The sequence below is a fragment of the Pseudorasbora parva genome, chromosome 11 (assembly GCF_024679245.1).
Source record: "Pseudorasbora parva isolate DD20220531a chromosome 11, ASM2467924v1, whole genome shotgun sequence".
Taxonomy (NCBI): domain Eukaryota; kingdom Metazoa; phylum Chordata; class Actinopteri; order Cypriniformes; family Gobionidae; genus Pseudorasbora; species Pseudorasbora parva.
The window spans coordinates 27,767,827-27,788,875 of NC_090182.1; the positions used below are offsets into that span (position 1 = coordinate 27,767,827).

Sequence of the window (21,049 nt, forward strand, 5' to 3'; positions counted from 1 at the left end):
TTGAAAAGGTAGGCTACATCTTTGTAGGCTACCTTACTAACCCCTAAATGGTACATATTAGTACCTTAAAATGTACCTACTTTAAGAGTGCATATTAGTACCTTAAAATGTACCTATCAGTACTTTAAGAGTGCATATTAGTACCTTAAAATGTACCTATCAGTACTTTAAGAGTGCATATTAGTACCTTAAATGTTCATACCTTTTTGGTTTTGTACCTCAGGGTACCGCCCCAGTGACAGCAATGTACCTTTTTTTCTGACAGTGTATAGTGCATGCGTAGTTTAAATAGTTTATACATAATTTAAATCACTTACACATTTAAATTATACATTAAATTTATTTTATAATGTCACATATTTTATTTATGTGGCACCAAGATGTTAGTAGCATATGCTTTATGTAGCGAGGTTGGGCCTCCATGGATCGGATTTGTTTGTTCAGTACATCCTGATGCTCGATTGGATTGCGATTCTTGGGAATTTGGAGGTCAACGAAGTCAAAATATCAAACTCATTGTTGTGTTCCTTAAACCATTCCTGGACCATTTTTGCTTTGTGGCAAGGCACATTATCCTGCTGAAAGACGCCAGAGCCACCAGGGAATACAATTTCTATGAAAGGGTGTACATGGTCTGCAACAATGCTTAGGTGGTACATGTCAAAGTAACATTCACATGGATGGGAGGACCCAAGGTTTCCCATTAGAACATTGCCCAAAGCATCACACTGCCTCCGCCAGTTTGCCTTCTTTCCATAGTGCATCCTGGTGCCATGTGTTCTCCAGGTAAGTGACGCACACACACCTGGCCATCCACGTGATGTAAAAGAAAATGTGATTCATCAGACCAGGCCACTTCTTTCATTGCTCCGTGGTCCAGTTCTGGTGCTCACGTGTCCACTGTTGACGCATTCGACGGTGCAGGGGTCAGCATGGGCACCCTGCAGCCCCATATGCAACAAATTGCAATGCACTGTGTATTCTGACACCTTTCTATCAGAACCTGCATTAACTTCTTGAGCTCAAATACTCACTCAAATCTTTACACTTGTCCATTTTTCCTGCTTCTAACACATCAAGTTTGAGTTCAAATAGTTCACTTGGTGCCTATATATCCCACCTACAAACAGGTGCTGTGATGGAGATAATCTGTTATTCAAGTCACCTGAACAATGGTCATAATGTTATGTCTGATCACAGTGTTGGAAAGGTTACTAAAGAAATGTATACGTTTTACAGATTAAACGTTTCCCTATTTAAAATGTAATAAGTAGTGTAATCAATTCCATTACTTTATCAAAAAACTGATTACATTTGATTACTTTTCTAATTTCCAGGAAAAACTTTTAATAATTCGCTTTTTTTGAAAATATTTCTTTATACAAAAGTGAAAACCCAATTTAGGTCTGAGCTATGTTTTAAAGGGGTGATGAATTGAGAAATCAACTTTCCCTTGAGCTTTTGATATATAAAAGGTCATGGTAATAAGAATATCATGTAAGTTTCAGAGCTGAAAACTTATTTGTTAGTCAAAGAAAAGCTTTTATAGACACCAGGCTCAGGAAACGGTCCTGTGCTTCATACTTAATTAAACACCGCCTCTACAGCGCATCTAATTCAGTAGCCCCGCCCACCAACTCATGGAGGGTGGTAGCTGGTCAACAACAATAAACATGCCGAGGAAGATTAAGATATTGCGCTATTCCTGGTTGTGGAAGAACACAGTCGCTGCGTGTGGTTGAACTTTATTTTTAATGAAGTTCCAGCTCACATGGGGAAGACATTCACTTCAGTTCTGCGGAATCGTTTGTAAACAAATCTCCGGTTGATGCTGGATTTGGATCTGACAGGAATGGTGCAACACACATGTGAGTAAAACAGGTTTTGATATGTAATAGTATTGCATTGTTATAGATTGTTTTGCTTATGTGTACATGTCTAACAACAGAGCATAACTTTAGCACGCTGGACTATGGGACAGGCTGATGAATCTCATTATTCCGTTCCTACTATTCTCTCTCTCACTCTCTCACTCTCTCTCATTGACATCTGAAGGGCAGCGTGTGGTTCGCGCTTATATCGTCCGACCTTGCAGCCTATGTGTAATATAAAAATAATAGTCCAATCAATCACGTGTTGATGAGTAATAAAGCATTGTGTTTGTTTGATAAAGACGTTTATGAGCCCTGTGATCGAGAGAATCATTCTGGTTGCTGCTTCTCCCTCAATCTCTCCTCTCCCTCGTGAACTGACAGGGAAGCTGAAGCTCATTAAATATGCAAATCTTATCCAATCCTAGCCGTGGACATTTACTTCCAAGTCTCCAGTGCTGCACGCCCACCAAAACCCAGCGTTTTGGAGAGAGCCTTAAAACAAGTGTAGAAAATAGCCTATATTGGTTGTGATGTTTTTGAATGTAAAAACCACACAAACATCATTAGTTGACATCAGACAACAGTATACATTTTTTTTTAAAGCCAGTTTATTACACCTTTAAACAAAACAAAAAAAAAATCCTTTTTTAAATAAACACTTTAACCCTTAAAGACCTAGAACATTTTTGGGGCGCCTGATGTGCCTCAACTTTTCTTTGTTTTTCTCCCCCATTCTAGCAGTTAGCATCAAGTGCTATATATTATTTTAAACAGGAGAACCTGAAGTTTCCATCTAGCTCATTTGATGTCCCAATTTTACATTTATTTATTCTGAGAATGGATTCAATTAATATAATTTCAAGAAAAATGGCAGCAAAAATGTGATGTTTTTATTGTAAACTCGAACAGAACTTCATGAAGTTTGGATTTTTTCCTTTAGAAAGTTAGACTTGGTTGTTTTACACTTCCAGATGAAATTTTGTCTACATGTAACAATCCCTCAGCAAGTTATAGCCATTCATTATAACATTATTCTAGGCGTTTCTAGGTTTTTGAGTGAAAACAGGTGTATTTTATTGACTGATAATGTGTCCTAAAAAGTTCAAGTAATAAAGTAAATAGAAAGATTGTTATATAATAACAACACTGAAACAAACATTATTCTTCAGAGAAATATATTATAATTTGGGCATGAAAAACAAACGCAAACAATACATCAAGTTGTGACAAGAAACCGTGAAATAAAATATACTGAGGCTACTTTTACATGTGGGCGGCTATTTTCATAAACGGACATTTCAACTTCTCTGCACATAATCTTCTCAAACACAAATTGAGGAAAATATAATAGTGAAAATGTGTAAAACACAAACTACATACAAATAGAGAAATATACTGACTGTGTGCTGTGATCTGAGAGAGAGCGCTTTGCACGCGTTTATTACTGTTTGGTTTCATGATGCATGCAAATTCGCACCCACGTTCATTTTTCAGAGAAACGTGATTCGTGGTTCAAAAGACCAAACACTGTGTTTATTGGTTGAGTTGATGAAAGTTTCAACGAATCTGGGCACAGGGGGGTGGGACTAATAAAAAAAAAATTCTGTTTGGCTCAGGGGAACAACCCACGTGTGTTTCTTGGACAAATCAATGCTGCATATTTTGATGACGCATCCACGCTGACTATGGAGCCTCTGAATGATCAATCGCGAAACATATTATACCTATGGAAAGCGGAGATTCATTTTAGAACATTTTAGAACGATAGTTATTTTTTAGCCGCGGGCGGCTGTCTCGGTCTTTAAGGGTTAATATGGGTAAGTTTCATAAAAAAAATTTGAACAAAAAGCTGAGAAAAATCAAATTTTTGTAAAAGACTACATCCAGATCTGATTCAGAGCGATGATCATAAACACAGACGTGGTAGAAGCGGTGTAATAATGCCTGTTAGCATCTAACAATGAAAACAAGGAAACACAGAAAATTCTGTGTTTGGCAGGGAAGTGTTCTCACAATTAGCGGAAAATTCTGTGTTTTGGCGGGGAAAGAGTTAAGGGTACGAAGCTTTTCTGACACAGACTCCAATGGCTCAAATGGATGTCCTGCTAGACCCTTTAGGATGATAGATAAGATATGAAGGAATGTGTGCAAGCTGACTTGACCCTTGCAGAAAATGGGAAACCAAGACAATGGAAAAAACCTCTCATGGGCACATGCTCAGAGAAACCTGCCACATAAACATCAAGAGTGGCAATGGCTGTCCGTGCCCTCTCTTCATCTGCACATACTCTGAGCGCAAGGCCGGCCCGTGGCATAGGCGGAATAGGCAAATTCCGGTTTTATTACTGCTACTTTTTATTAATATTAATTCGAAATATTACCCCAAAACAACCCTAACCAAATCCCCAGACTCTTCCCAGACCGCCGCATCAATCTCCCCTGCCCAGCGAGTGCTTTAATGTGTCCGATATTGGACGCGCGATCAGTTTAACGTTGGGAATTTTGTTGTCGCGTCGCCTCTTGCGCATCTAAAAGACAGGATTGCATTTGTTTTTAATGTGCTTGTTCGCTCGCGCCAGACAGTAAAAGTTGCCAAATTATTTATGACGGATGGCCAATGTGTCAAAAAGACCAAAGCCCTCTGATACAGGAAAGATAAGAAATATGGGGATAAAGACAGAGGTAAAGTGATGAAATGAATGAACAGTTTATCTAATTGCATTATCTAAATATGAATGTTTGCTAATTAATTCCAGTTATTTTTACCTTAAAGGGGGGGTGAAATGCTGTTTCATGCATACTGAGCTGTTTACACTGTTATAGACTTGGATTCCCATCCTAAACATAGACAAAGTTTCAAAAACTAATGTTGGACGTTTGATAGAGTATTTCTGTGTCAAAAATACTCCTTCCGGTTTCTCACAAGTTTCAGAGAGTTTTTTTTGAGTATGGGTCTACTTGACGTTAATAGATCGGAAGGTCCTTGTATGGGCCGTACGGGCTCTTCTCCCGGTAGGGTGTGCGTGCGCGTCACTAGAGGGAGAGAGAGGAAATGCACGGCCGTAAACACTCAGGTGCAGATCAAGCCGTCCGTGAACACTAATGTCGGTTATAGTCCGCGCCGCGCTCCACTTCATTCCTCCACTTTGACATTAAGCGACTTCAACGCTTCAGCACAGCATTCCGGGAAGGCAGCGCTGCATTTGAACTGATTTGAACGCAGAAATGCTTCAGTCGCATCGCAAAGTGGATCTCCACACTGCAAGAAGTGTGTTTTTGACGGAGCGGTCCTAGCGATAAAGGTTCGGTCCTGCTTTGGAAGCAGCCGGTAAGTAAAACTGCTTCAAATGTCTGTGCTGTGCTTATCGTCGCGTGAGTAAACATCAGTAAACGACACGATCGCGTGCTTCGTCATTCAAATGCGCTAACGGACTTCATTGCTGTTCTATGTAACATAACGTTACACTGGTCTGACGTGCAAAACCGTTTTGCTTGCTACTAAGGTTTGGTCGCATACAATAGTCCATAAACCGAATCATGTCATGTTGACAGGCCTCTAAATACAGTACATACCACAGAGACAGACGTCCTGCTGTTGCTGTTTCTATTTCAGCCTCCGAATTAGATTCTGGATCATATCTATTAGCTGAGATAGCGATGGGTTTCTCCACGCTTGAGGACGTCACTGCTTTGCGCTCGTCATTCTTTAGCTCCGCCCACACGATACGCCTCCAGGCGCTCGGTTTTTTCCGGAAAGACTCGGTACAGCCCATATTTCTTTTACAAATATAATAAAACGAAAGACTTTTCGGAGATATGAAGGATGCAATACTACTCTATAGGTACTCAAGATTGACATGAGATTGACTGAAACTGAGTGTTTCACCCCCCCCTTTAAAGTTACACTGTGTGATATTTTCCCCCATCTAGCGGTGAAAAGGTATATGACCACCCAGTGAATAATAGTTTCTGTTCCTCTCAATTCTGATTTCGTTTTAACTCGTACGGTGGCCGATTTAGTCTAGGATTGACATGGCAATCCCCCTCTTCACATTCGACACGGTGCCATCGAGTGTTAAAACGCGAAAGGTTTGAATTTACGGGTATGTCCCTATTTGGCATTCGAACCCCTCACTCGTATGTATTTTCAATGGCATATTATAAACTTAAGAAAATACTTTATCACTTGAAAGAAGTAAATATACATTAATGAGCACATATTTTTGAAAGAACTAAGTGTTTTTAGCTAAGAAAAAAATAAAAAAGTTACACAGTGTAGCTTTAAACTTTATGTAAGTAGCTGTTCTGGGTGATCAGAAACTGTAAAAAATCATGTCAATTGTTTATAAACATACTTTTTTTTAATAGCCTAATGTTTTTACTCAATCGTGCAATAAGGGGATATTTAAGGGGATATATGCCGTTTTTAAAAATGTATTTTCTGAAATTAGTAATGATTTTTATAGATAGGTTTATCTAAAATAGCTAAAAAATAAAATAAACTGCACACTAAATATAAAAATTTCTTAAAAAGTTTAATTCATGGTGAAAACATGAACATGCATAGTTTAGTGGAGGAGTGTGTGTGTGTGTGTGTGTGTGTGTGTGTGTGTGTGTGTGTGTGTGTGTGTGTGTGTGTGTGTGTGTGTGTGTGCCCTTGTTTATATTACATTGTAAGGACCAAATGTCCCCATAAGGATAGTAAAACCTGAGATTGAAATGTCCCCACTTTTCAAAAGGCTTATAAATCATACAGGATGAGTTTTTTTGAGAATGTAAAAATGCAGAATGTTTCCTGTGATGGGTAGGTTTAGGGGCAGGGGCAGTGTGTGCGTGTGTATGTGTGTGATGGGTAGGTTTAGGGGCAGGGGCAGTGTAAGGGGATAGAAAATACGGTTTGTACAGTATAAAAACTATTACGCCAATGGAGAGTCCCCACAAAGATAGTGAACCAGACTTGTGTGTGTGTGTGTGTGTGTTTTTATTTTAAAAATATATATATATATAAAAACTCAACCAACATATAAAAACCTTGATACAAGGGGCACCAAGTAAAATCTTGCCTAGGGCATCAAATTGGTCAGGGCCGGCCCTGTCTGAGTGGAACCACTAAGAGCAGTCAGATCAGCAGGAAGGCATAGAGCTGGGTCCTGGGCCACTCCTGAGCCAGAGCATCCCAGAGGCACCAAAGGAGAGGGGGAGAACCAGAGCAGGCAATGTATAGTCATGCTCTAAGCAAACAAAAATCACTTCCATTTGCCAACCCTCTGCCATATGAGGCTCCCAGGTTTAGGTGACCTAGAATGTGAACTGCTCTGACTGACAGAAACCAAAGGACACACTTCGGCAGCCTGCACAGGGGGCAGGAATGTAGTCGTCCTTGGTGATTCAGGTATGAGATCACAGTCATGTATGTGACAGCTCCTCAGATTGGGTAAGAACCATTTGAGTGCAAGAAACACTGTGTCAGCATCTCCAAACTATTTATGTACCAGCCACAATGCACCGCTTTCCAAACTCCATAAGTTAGGTATCCCTGATAGACTGCACCACAGCCCATAAGGGATGCATCTGTCGTGATAGTTTTGCGACAACAAAACGCCCCTAGCTGGACTCCGCTGCGAAGGAGCAGTAGACAGTGTAAAAGCCTCTGCGAGTAATCATGAAACTGCAGAAAGGGTGGCAGTGAGGCAAGACCCCTTGGCTTTTGATCCACCACTAGAATTACACTGCTGCCATAAGACCCATCAGTCTGCGGCATAAACCTATGTGGACTACACGTCTTGTTCTGAACTCATTCACACAGCTTTGTAATGATTGAACACGTACGGAAGACAGATGTGCCAGAATTGTACAAGAATCCAATTCCACACCCAGAAAAGTTTGCTGACGTGACAGAAATACTTTTTGGAAGGTTCACACGTAATCCTAGGCCCCTCAAATGATTGAGTACCAACTAGTCCCAATGAGCTATACTGCCAAACCCTGTGATTGAGCTACTATCAGCCAATCGTCCAGGTAGTTCAAAATCCAGATGCCCTAAATTGCAACAGGGCCAGAGCCCCGTCCATACACTTTGTGAACATTCAAGGAGTCAAAATATCCGAATGGAAGAACGCAGACTTGGTAAGCTTTGACCTTTAAAGCAAACCTGAGGAACTCCCTGCGTCTCTTGACAATATGGATGTGGAAGTATGTATCCTTTAGATCAATGGTCACAAACTGATCTGCATTTGAGTGGGGGTATTTCTTATAGCCCCTTTCTCTAAGAGCGACACAATCTCCTGAACCAAACCTGAGACCTACCCAGGACGCACCATTGTGGGAAGAAAGTAAGCAGTCTTTCAGGAATTAGATGGTGAAGCAGTGTCAAACGGTACGTAACACACAGAGATCTGGGGGAAGCTTTGTCACGCAGCCAAGTAATCTGCCAGGGGCCTTAATTGTTCTATTTTTGGAACTTGCTAAACCGCAGGTGCCAATACATCCTCTAACTGCAGAGAGCCTCTGGCGTCTATGAAAACAGGAAGCGCATGCAAAGTAACCATATTTAATGAACTTATTTTTATAGACTGATCTCCCTGCATAGGGGCCCTGAAGCATGAGTGGCAGGGTGCTCTAAAACAGGAACCTGTCCAATCGCTTGATTGAGCTTGCCCACCACATCGACAATGGGGGCTTTGAACGCATTCATAAACGGGCACATGACCCTAAGGCTTTTTCCTGAACTCCAAAGGCTGAAAAGCATGGAATGTCTAAAGCATTGTTCGTGGAGATGAATAAGCTTGCGCTGTTCGTTCAAACTCTAAATGGAGGGCCTGGCTTCTGAGTAAGCGAAGGAATCAAGAACGGCTCCTGGGGGCCTGAGAACGAGATGCCTTGACGGTTGAACTCAGGTCTATCCATTTTCATTGCCCCAAGCAAACTGTTCGACGAGTCGTAGCGCCAAGTCAGTAGCCCGTCTGAGATCCTTAACAGCCTCTGAAGTCAAGCCCTCTCCCTCGTCCTTAGCCTTGAGCACAGCCATTGAGTGTAAAACTTTCAATCGAAGACTACTGCAGTGTCGAGCATGCTGAAGGCCCAAACATCGCACACACCTGTCATGAGTGTCTCCTCCTGCAATGAACCGCTCAGACGTATCAATGCATCTCCTAAAACCTATCATGCTCGGTTGCGAGGAGTGAAAACACAAAGAAATGCACTCTCTCACAGGCAACAGAAAATTTGCTTTACGATTTTTTTTCTATCTGATTAAACAGCGAGTAGCCAGACGTGTCACTCATATGAAGAAAACATACGTATTCCTCGGAGCGGTGCTAAAGGCTACTGACCAATAAGATGGAGTGATGGTGTAAGGGCTTCAGAAATTCGTCAGTCCAAAGGTGTTCCCATAGCGACGGCTATGCTGCATTGAAGTGAACCTATGAAAGGGAACAAGGACATTTAATTTCTATAGAAAAAAAATTAGCACGTGCTAGGGGGAGTGGTGCAGCTAAGAATAAAACTGCAAAGAGTGAAGAGCATATCCCACTGACCACTGAATAGCCTTATTATCTGCAATTTGCAATGAACCAATGACGTCCGAATTAATAGTTCCATTGACTCGCTTTTGTTCATTCGTAGTCTCTTTCAAATGAACAGCTGTTAAAAATGTGTCTGTGAATGCTTACGGTCCTCATCAATCCTGACAACTACAAAAGTTAACTCTTTTTGACACTGCTGCCTCCATCTGTATACAAAAAAGACCCATGAGTGCATTGCATGCTTAAATCTTTATTTTAGAGATTTATATAAAGTGTATGTTACAGTAAAATGATATGCAGGGACAAAGAACTACCAGTCCCTGTTAGGTCAGTTTAGGCAGGTCCACTTGATTGAAAATGATTGAATATGATCAGAGGACACATTAAAAAAACAACCGAGGCTCTGGTGGAATGCAAAAAAGAACAACACCACAAAGACACATTACAGATATGCCTTGGTGGGCATAAACATATTGTCATTGTCTGTAAAAATCGGGAAGAAAAAAATCCCAAAATGCTTTCACATACTATCATATGCCTGGAAGCTGAATTTTTCAGGTATACTCTTTCACCTTCACATTATATGTGAAGTAAGAGGAATGTTATATGACATAAATGAAAACAGAAAGTAATAAGATGCAATAGTGCGCAGACCACTGCAAAAACAGATTCAAATCAGGTGTTTACTAAAATGATATGCAAATATGAACCTGATTACAGAAGAGTGCACAATGACTGGGCTTTTCTCAAGACACTTTTAAATAGTGGATATTGACTTTTCTATTAATACTTTCTGTCCAACTCTCAGGATGGTTTTAAACACCCAAAAACATGCCAGCATTTTTACAAGAGGGTGTACAGGACCAATTCTGCACTCAAGACCATTTTAATGGAATAAAATATATATTTGTTACCCTGATGAAACCCAATACAAGTGAAACAACATATTAACAGGATTTCCAATAGAAATCATAAATGGATGTATACAAGATGGAATGCACAGAAAGGCCACAATTTGGTGGAGATCATTAAAAAACAAAGCTCTTGCAAAGGTAGCATAATAGTGTACTTACACTTTTAATACTAAACACCATATCAAGCTCAAGCTTAATGAAGTAATGGCAGTTTGTGTGCAAAGGTATTCCTGGCTTAAGAGAACAAACCAATAACATGTTTACAGAGTGCAATGCAAGTGCAATCCAAAAGTTACACGACCCTGACCTACTATGGAGGATGTCTTTGGCTGTACTGTAAACGTATCAATGCAGCTCTGTGGAGAGTTTAGCCCTTGTGCTAAATCCATACCGGTCCCTGAAAAACTGCTGGTTTGTGATATTTGGTTTATATTCTTATTTGTGTTGACATTTAAAAATATGGTTTAAGACATCTTGAAAAAAATCAGTCAACCTGCATTAGAAGTAGAGATTTAAGTGCTGTGTTTGGAGATGTGCAATATTTGGTATCATATTATTGGTCGCATTTGTGCAGTTACATCTTTTTCTGACATCTTTGGTTTGACTGAGAAGCTATCTTGTCTTCTTATGTTGTGCAGCCACCTGACCTTGGGATCTTGTCTTGTTTAGCACATCAGTGGCCTGGGGAGGAAAAAAAAAAAAAAGTTAAATAAAAAATGTCTAAACCTTAAGGAATTTATTTTATTGTATTTACAGACATAGCTGTAAATACAAAACAAGGACTGTGCAGCATATACAGTTTATAGCCAGTGCTAATTCTTAACTCCTTTTCCTGGTTGGGCATTTTTATATACATTCTAAAACGTATTCATGTGTGTATAAAACAGAAAGAAAGAAAGAAAGAAAGAAAGAAAGAAAGAAAGAAAGAAAGAAAGAAAGAAAGAAAGAAAGAAAGAAAGAAAGAGAGAGAGAGAGAGAGAGAGAGAGAGAGAGAGAGAGAGAGAGAGACTGATCTTAATCTTAAAAACATAAATCACTAAAGCTTTCAAAAGCTCAGTAGATTATATTTCCCAAGGACATAATGATGATGGCGAATTGGCTTTTTATCCATTATTTTTATTGCTTGCCAGGTTCATTCTTTTGTGCGTCTTTGGAAAATGTTATTTTAACACTATAACCATTTCAGTCATTTCCCGGTCCCAGAAAATTATAGAATCACTAGCAAACATAGCAGCACAACACGAAAGCTTATTGTTTATAATCACTTTCACAATAAAGGCATAATGTAGACAATAAAGGCTGCTTAAAGACTAAAATGGCAATAGTTTTCAGCCATACATGATCCTATTGTATAGCTACTTTTACCACACTATCTAGATAGTCAGCTTGCTCACTATTCTGGAATGATGGTCAACTAGATGCGATTTTTGTTTTTTTGCGATGTGTTTAAAGTACACAATATGCTTCAAATGATTATTAATTTATGTAAATATGTACTACTTTAACGACAAGACAATGAAATTGTTGTGGGAAAATTACTAATAAAACACCTGCCACAGCAGAAATTTGTCTCCCATCTGCCATTTTTAACGGTTATGCCATGCCCATCCCGGGAACTTGGGTATCAAAATTATTTCCGAACTTTCCAGTGGTAAACGCGACATCAGAGTGCGTTCATGTGCACTTTTTACCTCTAAAACTCATATTTACGATAATTCCGATAGCACGTGAAAGCAGCAATAGTGTCTGATTAATTTAAAACAGTTAAGATTGCTTTGTATTATTTTAGACATTTTCTTTATTTGTTTAGTAAATTTAAGTTGAGGATCTAAAACCAATCCAAGATATTTTAAATTGTGAGAAAGTAATTTCTCATTTTGTAGGTTAATTTTAAATCTTAAATAGAAAACACATGGAGACTGTCTTTGTAAGATTTAGCACCAACTGATTTTGATTGAGCCACTGTCTGACATCAGTCATATATGTATGATCAGCAGCCAGCTCTGGTGATTTTGCAGATTCATAAAGAACTGCATCATCTGCGTAGAGCTGGTAACTGGCACCTGAGCAGTTTAATGGTAAATCATTTATAAAAAGACTGAACAGCAAAGGACCAAGTATAGAACCGTGTGGTATGTCCATTTTGATGTTCAAATGTTTAAGGGATAAGTATGAAGATTTTTATTTTAAAAAAACAATTCTCCTAACCAAGATTATTGCTCATTGACTATTAGTATGCCATTCATGGGTTTATCTCCCCCAAAAGTGTAAACATTGAGAGCTGAACCTTAATTATTCTGCTAGGTATCACTAGTGTCACAGAAATACATACTTCATCTTTAAATTAAAATATTTATTAAAGAAATACATTTACCTGCTCTAGTATTACTCCAGCAGCTTGGTCTATGGCTGTGCCTACTCCTCTGTACTGGCCAGAGTACCGGATAAAGGCCCAGGTCAGCATAGCAATCATGGCTAGACCAACTACACAGTCACATGCAAAGGAAATAGTTTCCAGGCCAACGAAGAGCAAAATTCCTGACAGCACATACAGGAGGCAGACCAGAACAAACAGCACTGCAGGTGTCCGGAAAGCACTGAAAACATTCTTGGACTGAAAAGAACACAAGTGTACAAAATGAAATTAACCAAATATTTTTCTCACATTAATCCTTTTAAACAAAGCCGTTACCTCATTGTGCTTTCTTAAGGACTCCCACTGCTCCATCAGCTCTGTTTCCAACTGTTCCTGGTAACGGTGACAAAAATCCCGTCCACCCATCTTCTTAGTGCTGGAGAAGAGATGAAGGGCCTCCTTCAGGAAGAAGCTGTGCTTTTCCTCCAGTGAGTCAGGAGCCACATAAGGCAGATCTCCACCACATACCTAACAGTGAGAGGGAATTTATGGAAAATAAATAAAGAGGACAATGTATAAAAGGTTAAATGGATATTACATGGGGTAAGATGCCCCGGTGCAAATATTTTCAGCTTTTATCTATAAACCCCACCCTCAAGACTTTTGACAGTTGACTGTGTTAAGACTTTGGAAATGCAAGTGCAAAGGGGATAGCAATGTCATTTGAATTTTATGAGGGTTGGAGCAGGACAAGGAGAAAGAGAAATAGCAAATGGGTGATTTTCTATTGCTAAAGTATTTAACATATTTCAGGTAACATACCTTCTCCATATTCTTGTTGTACTGGTCTTTAGCTGCCGCCACTGCCGCAAGGTTATTGGCCTCTGCTGTAGCCTGAGTCAAAACATTACATCAAAGTCAAGAAATCTGGTGATAAAGCAATACCAAATAAATACCAAATATTAAACTGTACCTCCAGCATGGATTTAGGGTGTGGGAGGTCTTCTCCCTGATATATCTTAATATATGCCTGAGAAATTAGAAACAACACTCATAAAAAATGCTGTTCAACCATATAAAGACCAAGGCGTTTATAAGCCAGTTGTGTGCTCACCTTAAAGTACTCCAGCAAGCCTCTACAGGTCACCTTATTCCCATTGATCTCTTTCACGGCCAGCTCGTCAGTCTTGAGCAGGTTGGGAATGAGTTCACGCAACTGTTCCTTAAACTCTGGAGCCACATCTGAAAATCGAGGACGGAGCGATTGTTAGAGAGAGTTAGAACATGTAAACACAACAAATAGCATACAAAAGCCATTATAAAATGGAATGAAAATGCAGATTAAACTCACATATATAATGATATATGCAGTTATCAGTGATCAGATATCAGAGTGTTGACAAATATACACTACTACGGTTTGGGGTCAGTAAGATTTTTCTGACTGATATTTTAATTTGGCGAGGAGGATGCTTTAAGTTGATCAAAAGTGACAGTAAAGACATTGTGGCAAGGGGACGTGGTTCGCCAAGGTCTGCAGCTGGAGAGAGAGGAGTTTGGAGACAAGCAGTGAGTAGGTCAAGTGCAAAATAACAAATCCCCTGTGTCTCATTGCAGTAACTGGCTTGGAGAGACCGGTTAAAAGCCACCAGGAAACAGGAAGCAGGAGAGAGACTGCCTGAGGCCTTGTGTGTGCAGCGAATGCTCTGGAGAGCTGCACATGGATTTATTTATTTTGAGACTGAGTTTGGTAAAGCACCACTAATATGTCTGTTTTTTGGATTACTGAAATGATCAATAAAACACACGAGCATCAGTAAAGCTGACCCTGACTTCTTCCTTATCTTGAATCGCATTACAGACATTTATAATACTACAAAGTCTTTATATTTCAAATAAAGCAGTTCTTTTGAACTTTCTACTCAAACAATTCTGAAAAAATGTATCACAGGTTTCACATAAATACTAATCAGTTTTTAAACTGTTTTCAACGATCTACAGAAATAATAAGAAATGTTTCTTGCACAGCAAATAGGCATATTATAACGATTTCTGAATGATCATGTGACACTGCTGACTGGAGAAATGTTGCTGAAAATTCAGCTTTGACATCACTTATATTACAATAGAAAACGGTTATTTCAATCTTTATATTTCACGATATTAATGTTTTTACTGCATTTTGAATAATATGTGCAATATGTTTGCAAATATGAACATATATGTGCAATATGTTTTTAAAAATAAATGCAGCCTTGGTAGGTATAAAACATCTGAGCATAAAAAATATCTTATTGACCACTAAATGGTAGTGCATGTTATTTTTGAGTGGATATGTAACAGCAGAAATATTAGGAATTGGCATTTTGGCCATTTTCCCCCAAAAGATAAATCAACCAAGTTTGGGGTCCGTTACCCAACTTTTAAATTGTGTTGCATAGCACCATACTGTATTTTTTATTAGCATATCTAATAATGTCAAACAAATCTGACCACAAAGTACTGTAACCAATCACAAAATTGGTTATCACAAAACAATTTTTGTGCTTTCAATTTAATCTTTGCTGGCAGTATCAAATGCTCTGGTACTTGTGCCTATCTCTAGGTAGAGTGTGTCGTGCAAGTAGTAAAACATAAATGAAGTCTAATACCACACAGCTGTCCCTTGAATGCAGGGCTTGTTGCCACCTTCAGGCCAGGGTGTGGTAAGAGAAAACAGGAAATGGAGGTGAAACAGGAGTAAATGTGCTCTCTCACTGTCTGAAGCTCCTCATGCTGAGTCTGCTTCACCTGAACACCACCACACAGAAAAGAATTATCACTAAGACAGACACACAACTGAACATATATAGAGTACCTTAAGTCATTCTTAGTCACATACTTGAAGACGCTTGTCCAAGAAATCGCTTCCTCCCTTAAACCCAAATTTGTACTCATACGGGAAACTCCAGTCTCTGACCAGGAACATAAGCGACTGTGGGCAAGAGTTATGCCGACATGAAGAAAACGCACAACAAAATACACACACGCACAGACATGTCTGTCGAAATGCACTCTGATAACCAGCGGTTTCAAGTTATACAACGGTCCTGAGCTCTCAAGACAATGTTGTCCATGGTTTCATATTAATGCAGTAATATTGGATAACTGTATTCATTAAAGAATCTTGGTAGGGATATAAATATGATAATCATTCAAAATAATATTTCAAATACCATGATATTGCCATCTGACACCATCATTGTAACATGATGCCTTTTTAGGCCCTGAGGTTATTCTGCTCATGAAGGTAAATGAGTGCCAAACAAAAAAACACACATTTAAAATACAAATGTGAGTATCAAACCACGTGTCACTACAGGTTGTGTACCTGTAGTGACACGTGGTTTGATACTCACATTTGTATAGGTATTGTATTTGTATTACACAGGTACACACACATTTAAACTAACAGAGATGACTACAATGCCAGTATCAGCATGATGTGTTCATACCTGAAAAGGCTTCAGAAAGATTTCATCCATTGCAAGTCGGCCATACTCTGTAAACAGCTACACAAACACAAAAAAATGCCAGGTGTAAAAGTTAGTAAAACAACAAAACACTTATGACTGTGGTATACTGTATGGTCTGAACAGCAAGATAAAGAACAGAGATGCATCCTACGCCAGCAAGTTGATGAGATTCTCCCCTAATTTATGTTCTAGCTACACTTTTAACAGCAATCCATTAAAAAGGGTGAATTTAGAAGCACAACTTCTCTCAGAGGGTTTTAGCAGGCTGAGAACTTGTTCCACAATATCCAAAATACATCAAGACATACATTTCAAAACAATTACAGTTGAACTTGAAACTCCCTGCTGTGCTCAATGTTTTCTGAAATGTATTAACTAACATGAACTAACCATGAGCAGTGCATTTGGTACTGTTTGCTCATCTTTGTTCACATTAGTTAATAAAAATAATTTATTTGTTCATGTTAGTTCACGACGCATTAACTAATGTTAACAAGATTTTAATAATGCATTAGTAAATGCTGAAATTAACATTAACAAAGATAAATAAATGCTATATAAGTGCAGTTCATTATTAGTTCATGTAAACTAATGTAGTTAACTAATGTTAAATAATGACCATAATTCTAAGTGTTATCGGAATAACTTATATCTGAAAATATATTCAAATAGAAAACATTTATTTAACTGTTTTTACTGTAATTATGATTAAGTGCATGCAGCAAAGTCGTTCGAACTTGCATATGGACGTACATTTCGAGGTATTCGTTCCTCATGGTCATAGCCGGTTTTATTAGTTAAGACCTATAAATACTAATAAAGTGAGAATTTATCCTGCACTAGCATGCAAATCTGACAAAACATTCAACCAGGTGTGCTTCTGTGATCATCCCTCCGCAAGTCAAAGAGGTATTTAAATCAAGAGGCATTTACTGAAGATGCAAATTGACAAATATGATTATGAATTTTGTTCAATTTTTCAAGACTTGCATCTCAAGTAAATGTATCTTGATTTAAATATGTTTTGATATTTGTATTGGAAAACAGGACAAAAATACTTTTTACAGTGCATGCAACATTTAATGCCAAGACTTTCTGCTCTGATTTAAGACCTTCATTTGTGTATTGGATAAATGAATTTTAAAACCTGCAAAAACCCTGCTTTTAACATTTCTCTGTGGTGTAATAAAGCCATTTTTCCAAATCAGAAATGCAGGACATTCTCAGGAAGAATCAGCTTAGCTTGAAAATTCTCTATTATTGGCAAGTTGTGACTTGACCAACCTGAAGTTGCTGTAGATCATCTTCCTGAATATTCTGTGACAGGTTATAAATCTAGAAAAAAAATGTTTCAAAAAATAATGAATTATTATTGTAAACATTTTCAGTCTTCTTTCAACTTATTTGTTGCGAAATTGTGAGGATGCATTGTGAAAACCTGGATAGAACTAGTCATGGTGCTGAGGGCAAAGATAGTGGCACAATCTTTGACTGTGGACTGAGAATCAAACGCTCCTTGTGTGTCCATTAAAAGCACTGCAACCTACAGAAAAGAACAAAATGCTCCATTTTAGTACTACAGTTCCCCAAGAACGCAAGTGACCGGAAGTGACAAGTAATTCAAGAATCAAAATGTGCTTTTTAAACACATTACGCATAAATCAGAATCACTAGCGATGAAATCTAAACAGGAAATGACCACAAACTTACTATGAATCTGATATCAGAGCTTGTGCAAGTGCAGATTGCATACTAGGCAAAAACCGCTAGGCAAGATTTCAGAAAGTAATAACGTTCAAAATGCATTTCTAGGGAACTGAAACAGAGTAATACTAGTCATGGAGTACTTCATGGAGTAGTTTCTGGTATTTAGTACTTAAGATAAGACCACATGGCCGCATTGCGCTGGCTAATGATGTTGGGTGCTTGTTACCTCACTTCCATTCTTCTTCCGCACAATGAAAACTTCACTCCATAGATAGATGCCGGTGGTCTCTGGCTCGGAGCCTCCTCTCCAGGAGAAACCTGTCAGGGGCTCATTTTCCTGCCCAAGCCAGTCCTGACCAGGCTGAAGACACAAAATAATGAGAGGTGAATATATAGTAGGAACCTGCTCAAGAGCAGCAAACCAAGAGGGGGCCAATGATCTTTCAAAGTGTTTGAAATCTAACATCCTAAAACATCCTGTCTGGGCAAATTTATGAAAGGGATAGTTTACCCAAAAAGGAAAATTACCCCATTTATAGTTATATAAAAAAAATCATTATAAATTATAATAGCATTATAAATGGCAGCCCAAAATTTGAAGCCCTAAAAAGTGTATCCATACATTATAAACATACTCCACACAGCACTAGGGGTGTTAATAAAGGCCTTCTGAAGCGAAACGATGGACTTTTGTAAGATAGATATCCATATTTAAATACCTAGCTTCCAGCAGACCACCTCCATAATTCATCTTAAACCGAGGTCACACTACAGGAGTTTTAAGCCGATTTATCACAGATTTCCCCCTCCCGAGAATCTGAGAAAAATCTTGTCTAGGACCTCGATCGGTTCCGATGCTCGCCGCAGATTATCTGTGTAATTTCTGCTATGTAAGTTACAGGTTTACATCCGCTTCCTCATGATATCACGTGAGGTGCTCGTCCTGATATGATATTATTAATAATATCTTGTAGTGTGTGATGTGCCAAAATGTTAAAATCTTGTAATGTGTGCATAATTGAGATTTAAATGAAAAAATATCTGTAAAGATTCTCCTTTTGTGAATGATTCCACCAGATTTCATAATCAGTTACGATTTAAAAACTTTTACAGAAAAAAGCAAAATACAGAAAAAGCATAACTGCCGCAACGACGACGTCAGATGTACTGCAAGCGCTTTGAAATGTGAGAGGCGTTACACTTTATTCGTAAGTTGAATACGGAAAGAGGTCTGGCGGAAACTAGAAAGTTAACTTGGATATTTTTCTTACACAAACAAACCCATCAATTCACTTCAGAAGAACCCCCCAAATCCATGTTGTGTATCACTTTTTTGGGCTTCAGATTTTGGGTTTGAAGCTTAAATTAACCATTACATTTATTAATATAACTCAGATTATAACTAGGATGGTTTGAAGGTGTACATTATGGGATAACGATCCCTTTAAATTATGTGCTGCATTACATGATCTCAATATTGAATGCATTGGTTTTCCTTCTGACCTTCTTATACATGTATCGGAGCATGAAATCCAATAGGAAACTTTTCCCTTTTCGGAAGGCTCCAGCAACAGACACCACCACCACATCTTTATCTCGAACATCAGGCGCCAACAGAATTTGACTGAGCGCTTCTGTATCCAGGTCAAAGGAGTGATCCTGCTTGTTGACTGTCACAATTTGAACTGGCCCAGGTTCAGCCCGCATCCTCGGTACTATATCACAGGCTTTCTGTGGGTGACAATAAAAAGTTTTAGTTTAATGCCAGCAATAAAATAACCACACATTCATATCTGAATGCAAGACAATTTGTTCTGACCTTTAAAGCTAGCTGTTAATATCTGTTTGGACTTATCAAAGAGAGTGTATTAAATCCATTTCTGGGAGGCATTACTGAGACAGTACAGGCCCTGTTAGCCAGCAAGGCAGGATTTGTTAGAAATTGCGATGTGGCAAGCAAGTTAAAAGGTTCAAGCACGCTCTTCTCCACTGACAGATTCCCCAGCTTGAATGTGACTTATTGTTTCAATCTTCTATGACTGCTTTCACTAGTGGGCAAATGAGTACAATCATCACTGCTGTGTAAACATCTTAAGAAATAGACTAATTCACACAAAGCCAATTATATTTGCATATGGTGGAATAATTTGTGCAAAAATATGTATAAGTGGAACTACACACCCTGTGGAATAAAATACACCGGTGGAACCAATCAAACGAGGTGTTGAATAGACAAACCTGCAGAGGAATTTCTGACTGTCTCTTAAAAGAATATTTAAGTACAGACAATTGCAGTACTGCTTAACTTGCATGTAGTAATTGGAAACGTGGCAGTTGCCACTAACCAACTTCTGTCAAATATGATACATGTTTATGTCAACCATTAAAAGCAACCAGTGTTGCTTCAAAATGTGTTCGGGGTCTTATCAAACAATAGTAAATATTCATGAGTAAATCTGAAACATCGTAGTCACCTCCTCTCCTAGTTCGGACTGGCTGAATTCCAGATTATTTATGTAATATTTTCCACATATTAACCAGGAATTGTTTACTTGGTGAGTTCTTAAAGGATGCATGTATAGTATTGGAATCAAAAATCAAACTTTCTGATATTAAATTAGTTAGTTACAGTCGCCTCGCCCTAACATTGAGGAGTTTCTCAATCAAACCGACAACTAACGTATGTGAGAAACGTACAAAACAGCCTCGGTAAGCCATCTTAAAAGTGTCTTGAACTATCTTACACATTACCGCCTTTTAAAAAAGCCAATTAATTCCATTACCTTATCCTTAGTTTTTCACTGCAGATCGTCCACTGTTTCTGTTCCAGGATGAACGTTTCAGTTTTAATAAACACAACTTTGTCCGTCAAAGAACATCCCATCGCGCGTGTTGACGGGAAATGTAGTTTGTACGGTAATATATTTGCATAAACTCCAACTGTAAACAGGCCAAACAAGAACTACAACATCCAAGAGGACCCAGCAAACTCGCTTGACAAGTGGGGTTTGTTTTTATGGTCCAATCAGAAGACATAAACATGATTAAGCCTATAGTAATTTATGTGTCTAAATTAACTGGTTTATTTACAAATGAATTGAATATTATCTCAACGGTTACATAATTGTACGCCCATATTCATAACTGTTCTGACCTATGG

The 21,049-nt window shown here is 38.6% G+C and overlaps 1 protein-coding gene and 1 long non-coding RNA gene across 2 annotated transcripts; one reads left to right on the forward strand and one right to left on the reverse strand.

Annotated features, from left to right (window-relative positions):
- Positions 1-1,733: 1,733 nt before the first annotated feature.
- Positions 1,734-14,493, forward strand: LOC137093036 (uncharacterized). Its single transcript, XR_010908385.1, has 3 exons — positions 1,734-1,868; positions 13,023-13,155; positions 14,285-14,493. It is a non-coding gene; the product is annotated as an uncharacterized lncRNA (long non-coding RNA).
- On the reverse strand, positions 9,632-20,784 carry atl3 (atlastin 3). Its single transcript, XM_067457697.1, has 14 exons — positions 20,673-20,784; positions 19,393-19,620; positions 18,116-18,250; positions 17,621-17,725; positions 17,467-17,517; positions 16,162-16,218; positions 15,549-15,641; positions 15,319-15,457; positions 13,782-13,909; positions 13,641-13,697; positions 13,490-13,561; positions 13,004-13,195; positions 12,686-12,925; positions 9,632-10,992 (listed from the first exon to the last, which is right to left on the reverse strand). The coding sequence occupies exons 2-14, from the start codon at positions 19,594-19,596 to the stop codon at positions 10,924-10,926; spliced, it is 1,542 nt and encodes a 513-aa protein (XP_067313798.1). The 5' UTR covers positions 19,597-19,620; positions 20,673-20,784; the 3' UTR covers positions 9,632-10,923.
- Between the last annotated feature and the right edge of the window lie 265 nt (positions 20,785-21,049).